The following is a 10,644-nucleotide window of genomic DNA, read 5'->3' on the forward strand; positions in this document are numbered from 1 at the left end:
CATGTACTGCACACACACACACACACACACACACACACACACACACACACAAATAGGTTACAAATGTGTTGTTTGGCGTGTGAGGCTGCTTACTGAATCAGTCTTGCACGCTTGCACACACACTCACACACACATGGAGCTTTTCGAGGCTGGTAATTAGTCGAAGCAGTAAGGTGATAACAAGCGCCAGCCACACGTTTGCAACAGATGTGTCAATGCCAACGTGTTGCCGGAAGTCACAGCCCCACCTATCACACTCTCTTTCCCCCCTTTCCCAGGCGGATACCCTTAAACGCAGATGTACATGCACACACACAGACTTTAACAAGCAAGATAATAGGACCATTTCCAACACACTTCACCTTTTACTGAAACAGAATATGTGTATCTAGGTAGTGTATATGACTCCCCCATGTCCTCCTCTCTCCTGCTTCCTTCCACTTTTGCTCTTGCCTGTCTCTCCACCCACTCCTCCTCCTCCATCTACACGATCTATGAGTCATCTGATCCAAAAGGTGAGATGCTGCATTCAGTAGATTATTTTCATCTTGTCTTGTTACATGAGAGGCTATCTTAACTTTTCTTTCGTCCTCATTTTATCTCCCTCTTTGGCTTTCATCCATCTGTCAACCGTGCTACAAGTTGAAACCTTGTTGCTTATGACAGAATATTTTGCGGTCTGAGATCATGTCATGATATGCTGCACCCCCTGAATGCACTTCATATTAGCCCCGTATGGTCCTCTGGAGTGGGAGGTTTCCATCTCTGCCTTCGCATCAATCGCCACATCGTCTCATGTCTCTCCTCTCTCCCTTCTCTTCTTTCAGGTTGTGGAAACAGCAGTATGAGTGGCGACATGTACAGCGCCGGCTACCACTCCATCACCAACATAGACTACTCCTCAGTGTGCATCAGTACAATGAGCGCCAGGTACAGTCACTGCCCAGGTATGACCTGGCATGAGATGGACGTGCGCCAGCTCTCCTTCCCCGATGCGTCCTTCGATGTCATCCTAGAAAAGGCCACGCTGGATGCCATCATGGTAGAAGAGAAGACACCATGGGAAGTGTCCACTCAGACTGCTGGTTTCATTCACAAGGCACTCACAGAGGTATTGTTAAAAATGAATCCTCATAAGGGTTGGATATTTCTTGAATTGAGATCCTGAGTTTTATTGGAAATTCTTGCCAAAACTGATTCAATTCTGTAAAAACACGCGTGGCATGCATTTTATTTAACCAGCCCGAATGTATTAAAACTACTGTAAGAAAAAGGATAACAAATACAGCCTGATTGGCATTATGTTTTTTCCACCACAAAGATACTTTTTAGAGTTTACTAAAAATGGCTATACAATCTAACAAATAAAATCCCGGTTTCTAAACAAACATAGAATATACTGTACATTCACATATGAGTCATTTTAACCTTACCCATTAGTTACTAATGAGAAAAATGACATCTGCACTCTGATAAAATCCTAGGACAATGTTGTGTACATTTGTGTTATTCCTAAATTCAATAAAATAATTATACAGACAACACATATTGAACATATAGGTGTACACCATGTCTGTACAGTGCCTCCTCCTATGAACAATGAAGAAACACGGTAAATGGACTTGTATTTATACAGCACCTTTTTGGACTACTGAGCACTCAGTGCTTTACAGCGCTTGTCACATTCACTCATCCACACACACATTTATAGACTGATAACAGAGGCTACCATGCAAGGTATTTAGGGTTCAGTATCTAGCTTTGACTGCACAGGGGGAGTCGGGAACCAACAAACCTCTGATTACTAGACCACCCGCTCTACCACCTGAACCACAGTCGTGTCCGCCACAGCAGGGAAAAAAACTACCTTAACTAACCTTAAAAGCACCTGTGAATATCTTAAACAAGCCCATTAGCCTGAACTCAGGCCCATTCAGGTTCAGGTCTGTGATTACTGCCTGATTACTTTTTATACTACGGCTATAAGACGATTTTCTTTAGGAATACTATTTTCTGCCGTTGCTGTGATAAACATAACAAAAAGCCTACTTAAAATATACTGTACACTGTAGATTGGTCCAATTTTACTGATCCGTCTTCTATAAGAGTCTTTACACGCCTACTGTATGATGCTTTGAATGCTCTGTCACACTCAGAGTTTATCTGTAAATGACTTCTCTCTGACAGTGAAATTGGTAATAGTGGCACTTTACATTTCCACTCCATCTCCGCAGCCCATCAGTTGACTTACATGACGTCGAGTGCCCTTCAGCTGCTGGCTGCACCACTAACCACCACTGTGTCACTGTGACAATGACAATGTTTTGGCCATTAGCCATGCTTGACCTTGACACACTAAGACAAGAGAACACTGCTATCAACTGAAGTAGGTGACTCTAAGCTCTGAATGGAGAAGAATTACTCATGATGTACTCACTGCTGCATTTGGAGCACTGCTAAATGAGTTTAGTTTGTAATTACAGGTATAGTTTAGGCTCAATACATAGACTGAATATATAATTACAGTAAATGCTACAGTGGAAAAGGTCACATTGTGTGAATCACTTTAATGGATGCAGGTAGAGGGGTCTAAGTGCAACCGATGTTAAGTTTAAACAAAAAAAAAAAGCTGGCCTTTTTACCCGCTATTTGAAATTGATACGAATGAAAATATTGTGGTGCTTTTCAGTTGAATATTTTACTGAAAATGTTGCAGTATGCACAATGTTTATGCTGATGATTTAGATTTGGCATTGAGTAATGTAGTGAAGCTTAGTGCTTAAATCACCTGGCCTATGATTGTGTCAAAGACTGTGTTCAGTCTCGGTAAAATTGGCCACTGGCAGGCTGCTAAGCACGGCTCCGTTGCCCAGCCCTGGCCCAGCTGCTCATTCCTCATCCCCGATCAGTGATGAAAATGAGTTAGTTCCAGCTGTATAGTACAATGTAATTTACAGTTTTTATTTTCTCTACTTTATAAGAGGTTGTGTCTTGTACTCCAATGTGGGGGGCCTTCCTAAAAAGCATTGTAAAACGCAACAGCATGGAGCAAATGAAAGTAAGAACGGTCAGACCAGCTTTCACCTGGCAAAAGTTACTTCTACCCCTTAAAGTGTAAATTGTTAGTTCCTATTCTTTGAACTAAAGTTTTTGAAAAAGCAACAGCCCTAATTGATACAGCTTTGTGCAGTCACTGGGTAAAATAGATGTCTTGTTAAAATAAATGCATTTCTTGTTTTATTCATTCCAACAGTCATCCGTGAGAGGAGAATAATGTTATCAGGCTGAAGTATTTAAAGGATCTTTTGATCACGACCAATCAACTCAGGTTTTAATGCTACGAGCTTAACCGGGGACAAGCTCGACTCAAGAAGTAAACAAAGGCATATACTGTTCTGTATATGGGCCAAGTTTTTAAGGACAGCGTCTGACTATAGCAACAAACACTCACACACACACACACACACACCAAAGAGTAGTCCGTGTCCTGGGTGTTTTCCTCAAGCAGACGGAAGCATTAAAGAAGGATCAGTGAGTGTGATTGGGGGACAGATGGGAGGATTTGACTTCCCTTCAAAAGAAGTGAAGTTGAACTCACGAAGCAGCCCTCTTTGAAAGCCATAACAGTAAGAGAGTCGAGTTCTTCTCACTCGTCATCACCTGCTTCCCTTCACACCATCTCTTCTTCTCACTTCTGCCTCTCACTCCGTTTTTCCCCTCATTTCCACTTTTGTTTCTCTCACCTGCTGTATGCTCAGGGCTGTGTGGATATGGTAATGTGTGATGTGTGCATCTTTATGTGTGCAAATACTGGTGTGTGTGTAATCACAGAGAAGTCGATAGTCCTCTGCGCTGGTATATTTTTGCTCTCTCACTGAGGCTTGTATGGGTACAGCAGTCACGATTCCACTTTATGTGCATCTATGTGTGTGTTTTGCAGGAATGTGGGAGGTGGGTTCATAGCCTACTTTAATTTCTTACTGAAACATTCTCAAAAAACAGAAAAAGGGGACAGATGGAGAGAGATAAGAAAGGCGAGAAGGAAAGATGGAGCTCCGGAGAAGCAAGAAAATGGCCTGAGTGGTGAAAAGGGAGGAGATCCCAGAGGAATCTTTTGCCAAATTCACCCACAAGGAAGGAGGGATTGAAGAGAGAAAGAGAAAGCTAGGAAAGGGGGAAAGTGCATGACAGCACAGGAGAAAGAGGGGAAATAAAGAGAAGGCAGCGGGTGACAGAAACCGAGACTGACAGAAAGCTAATGAGCAGTGCGCCAGTGTGAGACCGATGGGAAGAAGGTAGCAAAGGAGAAAGAAGGAGGGAGGGGAGGGAAAAGACTGTGGTCCACTACAATCTAAAATCTGCTTTTAAGAGTTTCCTAACAAAAGCAATCATGTTGAAGTAAAAAAACAACCTGAAACTAAAATCTATCGACGCATTCATAACAAAGAATGCAAATACATGTTTCATTATGTGACGATAACAGTACAAAGGCACAAACATGCACAGACCAAACTGATCGAATGCATCAGAACTCCTCACACAGTTATTGCTGGTCTCTATCAAGGACACACATCATGGTACAATAGGTGTAACAACAAATACAGCTTTATTTTTGCTGCTAACATGCACACACACACACACACACACACACACACACACAAAATCTCACAGCAGAGGCCTTGGTGCACTGAGGTGTGAAATTTATTTCACAGCCTGACATGCTCTGTGAATCACTCTTACTGTTGCTATGGAGACTCTTTGGTTGGATATCATCTCAGACTAACACTTTTAATTGCTAACCTTTAGTCCTGTTTAAAGAGGTAAAGACTAGTCCTTGGGCTTGTTCGAAGAGGTAAGAGCTAATTTTCTTTAGTCATCTTAAAGAAATGTGCTTCAGTCCTGTTTAAAGTAGTGAATATAAATCTGTGGTTTAATGTAATACTTTATTAATGTACGTAGAGATTTTCTCCTTTTTCCTTCTTTACTTGGTGGTCAAAGTGCAGAGTCAGCCAAAGAACAGCATCCCTGGAGCCGGCTGTTGTTTTGTAGTTTTCGCTCAAGGGCAAAGAAGTGGACATCGTTGACAATGCAAGGTCTTAAATATTAGCTAAATTTACAAGTCTGGTAATCCAGCATAGTCTCAATATATTACTGGGATAATGTGGATTACAGCTAAATCATTGTCGTGTGTAACAGATGAAGGAAAAACTTTTTAATCTGAGAATTTCAAACTTTGGGAAGAAGAGAACTGTCTGTGTTTTGGTGTTTTGTGCAGACCGCTTCTCACCCAAATTAATCTGAGAACAGCCTTTTTTGTGTATTTTAGGATTCAGAGGCCCAGTCATCAAAGTTCAAAAGTGTCAGTTTGGTGGCAAAAAATGTTAATCCTCCACACTAAGAGACAACTGACTGTCCACGGTGACCTCCCTTGAAAATCATATGTCATGACCAGTTCAGGGTTATAGTCCGGCTTTAAATCATATTATCAGTTTGATCTTGGCTTAAAGGACGCAACAAAACAGAACAACAAAACAGAGTTGTTTCTCCTGGCAGAAATTTTGACTTGTCATAGCAGGTGTAACTACTAACATTAATGATGATTTGTTTTATCAGTTTTATCTGTGTCTTTGAGAGAGGCCTATTCAGATAATGTCAAAATATGGCACTTTTCAAATAAAGTGTGTAAAGTTTTTGGGAGAGTTTTTGCATCACACAGAAATCCCCTAGAAGACCATTGTATTAGGCATAAAAGTACAATGAGAGCAGTTTAGAACTTTTAAATTCAAATTTAAAATATTAATTTCAACATTTGAATATGAATATTTTTAAAGTCGAGTTGACCTATAGCAGTAGACCTTTTTAAACTTTTGTATCCAACTCACACTACTTTGTCAGTTTTTATTTTTGGTTATTTAAATGGTGTATGAATTTTAATTGAGATAAATCTAAAATATTCCCTTTTCTGTTTATGATTAATTCCTTTTTGAAAGTAGTAGCAATGTAAGATTTTTTGTCAATAGATAACAGAGCTAATTTATATTGTAGTAGAGACACAGAGATGTGGGAACAAGAGGAACAATTCAAATTATTGATCTCAAACCAGTCTAGCACAATAAACTGTATACCTATACCTACCTGGCTGCATAATGCACATACTGCTCTCTCTGGCCTGCTGATCAAAGTTACAATCGTAAGAGAAACTCATCCTTCAATGGCTAATTCAAAGCTTTGGCAACCAAAGCCAGGCTGTGTCAAAATTCTGCCAGATTGAGAAATTTAGGACCAAAAGCCAACAATGTAACTGTTGCTATGACACATGTTGTCAAACCAATCAATCAGAATACGACATAAAATGACCCAGAATTTGAAAAAGTCAAAGTCATGTTGCTCCCTATTCCCTGGTCTTGACCGGCTTTATGATCTGTTTTTTATTCTCCTGTTTTGAGATGTTTTGATTCAGAGAATAGACCTTTTTCATGCACCCATTTTGACAGCATCCATTCTGTGTTTTGACTCAGTTCATTCATAAGATTTTTGTGCTTGGTTTCAGGCACATTTTCTCAGAGACTGAGTATAGTTAAGCGTGCGAGGAGCAGGAGATAGGATCTCCACTGGCCTAATGTATTGGAAAACAGATGACTGTGTACCCACCTGCCCATCACGGTGTAGAGGCTCATGTCATGACATCATCCAGAGACATTCATTGACATTGATTGGTTGTCCCTGGCTCCTGCTGTGGAGAGTTCTCCCCTGCTCCATTACCGGGAAGCTTGGACGCCTGCCGGGAAGACAGCCCCAGGGGAACATTCATCTTAGGACACAAACACACGCACAGACACACACAGATGGTATAACAGTCCTGCACACACACACAAGCGCTAGTCTTGTTTCTCAGAGTTTGTGAAATATATTCTCGTAGTGATCAAATAACATTGAACTGTGTGTGTGTATGTCTGTCTGTCTATGTCTGTCTTGATGTTGGCATGTTTTCATTGCTGTTTGAACCTTTTGTGCCAGGATAAAGTGGATTACACCAATCTACTTTATTGTCGCTCTCCTCTCACTTTTCACACTCTCCCTTTTTCTATCAAACCCTCTTCCATGTTCTTGTAAAAGGTGGAGCTAAAAAAGAGACTGAAAAATGAAGTGCACTTTGTAGGCTTCCGCTTAATTGGGCTCTAAGTGGGGTCTTTTTTTATAAATGTGGTCACGAAACGTAGTGCACATTTGAAGGTCTTAGCAGAATGGGTGCAACGCCAGAGCTAGTTGAGTACTAAAAAAGTGGCGGGTGAAGGAAACTTAGATGTTATTTAAAAGAACTGGTATATTTGACAGGATTTGGTTAGAATTAAGACCAATATAGTACAAACTGTTTAAAAATAAACTTGTCCGCTCTCTCTGATGGACAACTGTATAATAGGGATGTTTACCTCAGACATATTTATCTTGTTAGTTCTTGTTGCTTATCAGCCAACACAAACTGATATATCTGTCATGAGCTAAAACTGACATAACATGCTGACATATCGATCAGGTTGTAGTTACAATCTTAGTAGACTTTGGTGTAAGGGTTTGTAAAGTCTGCACCCCCCTAAACCCCCCAGAATACTTATAAAGTATTGATAGTGCAAAATGAAAAAAAAACACATTTGGAACCACAGTTGTTTTAATGCTTTGGGAGATGTAAACAGGAAGTATAATGTTACTTATATACTATATTTCTAGACATTTTGACAAATTGGCATCATAAGTATGTCTTTTGTCATTTCCTGTTGGCATTGTACCCATGGATGTAGAGACAACTGTCACTGGATACTGAAGAAAACTTAAAAACCTGATAGCCAGGCAAGTTCTGGAGATAAGTGTGTTTTTGTATGATCTCTAAGCTGATTTATGGATATTTACAGTATCTGTGATGGATGGAGATAATGATATCCTTGGAGTGTGTAAGTCACACTGAATCTAAAAAATCTAAAATCTAAACGTGTGCAGTTTATCTACCTCTTGTGACATCTCTCACTCTGTCCCCCTTCAATTCACCGTCATCTCTCTCAGTTTGAACAGTTCTTAGTGGATCTTTGTAGGTCTATTAAAGTTTAGGATGGAAGAAGTTACTTCCAGCAGTCAAAGTGATTATTGAGTCAGTAAACTTTCATTTAAACTACAGGCCTTGTGAGCCCTTTCCTCCCACATCTTTTTTCATGCGTATACAGGCTGTTGAATTTGTGTGCGGATATGCATCCCAAACTGCAGATGCCTCTGTATGACCTACATAAACAAACAAGGCTATCAGCGATAAGATTTATTATATGTTATTCTTAATGCCTGCCACCAGGTTGGATTCAGTCAGATTCTATCTGAAAACCATGGAAGCACTACCACTCTTTTACACACTCAGTTACACAACGTTGCCAAGCAAATTAATTCCTGCAGTTCGGCCGTTTCTTTTTTTCACATGTAGCTATATTGTTACCTTCAAGCGCATATCTAATGTGGTTTGACATACAGCAGCAAGCAACAGGCTAACACCGAACTGAACAGACTAACCTACATACCAACCTACTAACCATTGGTGCGCATGCGCAGAGTGCACGCTGCCTGTTACAGTTGCTCCCGTCATTTTCTTTACTTTTTCCAACTTTAGCTTTCTCTTAACAAATTTCCCCCTGGGGATCAATAAAGTATTAATGATTCTGATTCTGATACAACATGGGCAAATTTGAACTTGGGTCAGGGACAGCCAGTATTTATCCATCAATGTGCAGCCAACTACAGAGCAGTTCCTGTTAGCTCTTAGCTTAGTACCGGCCCTTGTTGATTTGTTGTCATTTCCATCAAAAATAAAGTCCAATCCACTGGATCTTCACTTCCTCAGATGGTGGGAATAGATGAAGACTTTTGTGTTGGTTGTTTCTGGCAACAGCAGAGAAATTGGCGGGCTTTGCCTGTACCTTCCACCTCTATATGTTAACAGAGTCATGTTACAGGGGAAACAATGGCGGACAGTGAGGTAGATTCGCTAGGTTTCAGTGGGCAGGACTGGACCTGTAGCCAGTTCAGTCAGCCAACTCACTTTTGAAATGTTTATTAAAGCAGTATAGCATATTTAGATTTTGGCGTCTAGGCTAGGTATGTTTACATAGAGATATTGGGGAGGGATGCGCAAATACCTTAAAGCCCTAGCCGGAGCCTACAGGTGGATGCTGGGGTGGTGGTGGGGCTTACAGTGTATCAGGCAGCAATAGCTTACAGAGCAGCAGCAGCATCAATGATGCAGGCGCAACCAGCGGGCATTGACAGAGCAGAGGGAGCAGGCTGGGAAACTTGTGCAGTTTTAAAAAGACCGCAGATTGGGACAGGGAGCGGCTTGGTTTGTGAATATGGAGAAGGCATGTCGTGTTATACACAGCACAGGTCGAGTTGACTGCCTGAACTAGCTCACAGGCTTCGCTCCATTAGTGGTGGTGCTGTCTTTCGATGTGATGTAATAGCAAAACAGAAGAAAAGGCTGAATACAAACGAGGCGTGTCAGGCAGAGCAGGAGCATTAACTGCTGGACTTTGGGTTTTGTGACTTTCCAGATGTTATACGTGCACTAAAAAGCTATACAACCCCCCTGATTTCCTTGAGTTTGTGTAACTATACAAGTGCATTGCTTCACTGAGAATAAACTGTCATGTCAGCAAAACCTTGCTAAACACGTTAACTATTTCATAGTTTATGATTGTTCAGGCAACTTCTCAAAATAGTTTTATCATATATGATATTATTATAGGCCTACGCTCTCCTATTTCATCAGCCATAATTGCACTGGCCATTGGGAGCACTGGGAGAAAACCCGGTGGGTTGGTCGCTCTGCGGCAACCCATAATCTAAAAATGAGAGCAAGAAAGATCTGTTGTTGGACCCTTGATTATGCACCAGCACAGATCCCCCCTACGGTGGTGTATCTGCAGGCTGATTGTGGATAAGATTTTGTTGTCTAGCACACACACATAAACACACTCATGGCAACCCTGAAACACTGACTTGTTTATTACTGTGCATACATGCTTTTGTGCGTATTTCTGCATTCTGTGTGGACACCTCTGTGGTCCCTGTGTATGCGTGTATGTGAGGGGGGCTGGCCCGATGAACCCTCTCCTCTCCGGCTCCAGCAGAGGGAAAGTAGAGCAGTGGAGCACACGTGACGGAGAGGGAGCATGGGTGATTGCAATTCTGGTTGCGCATGTGTAGAGATGTAAGGACAGGATCAAGGATGGTGTATGCGAGTGCATTTGTGTATGCTTGCAGAGCATTTCTTTATTTATATTTTTTGCCGCGCTTGTCTTTCCATTCACTCCCTGTGGGTTTTTTCATGTGGGTTTACAGAATGTCTGTATATTCACTAATCTGCATCTACACGAGTACATTTTTTTTGTGTGTGTGCATACTGTATGTATGTGTGTGTGTCTGTCTGTCTGTCTGTCTGTCTGTCTGTCTGTCTGTGCCTGTGTGTGTGTGTCGGGATGGACTGCTGAGCCGAGGCCTCCCGGCTCTCCAGAGATTTTCACACTGGTCAGGCATGATTCTCTGCACGTGCTCCGTTATAGATACACTCGCCACTCACATTGGCAGATGGCCTGCTCCACACACACACACACA

General features: G+C 41.5%; 1 protein-coding gene across 4 annotated transcripts in view; it reads left to right on the forward strand.

Moving 5' to 3' along the window:
* Positions 1–10,644, forward strand: part of ece2a (endothelin converting enzyme 2a) — a 76,743-nt gene that overhangs the window by 32,433 nt on the left and 33,666 nt on the right. For 3 of the 4 annotated variants that reach the window (XM_035670483.1, XM_035670484.1, XM_035670486.1), the window contains one exon: positions 828–1,111. In XM_035670483.1, the coding sequence (XP_035526376.1) occupies positions 828–1,111 (284 nt within the window). Of the gene's footprint in view, positions 1–329; positions 516–827; positions 1,112–10,644 lie in introns of those variants that run through there. The other variant, XM_035670485.1, reaches the window with a different exon arrangement.

The sequence above is a fragment of the Morone saxatilis genome, unplaced genomic scaffold (assembly GCF_004916995.1).
Source record: "Morone saxatilis isolate NCDOM2014 unplaced genomic scaffold, NCSU_SB_2.0 Contig23, whole genome shotgun sequence".
Taxonomy (NCBI): Eukaryota; Metazoa; Chordata; class Actinopteri; family Moronidae; genus Morone; species Morone saxatilis.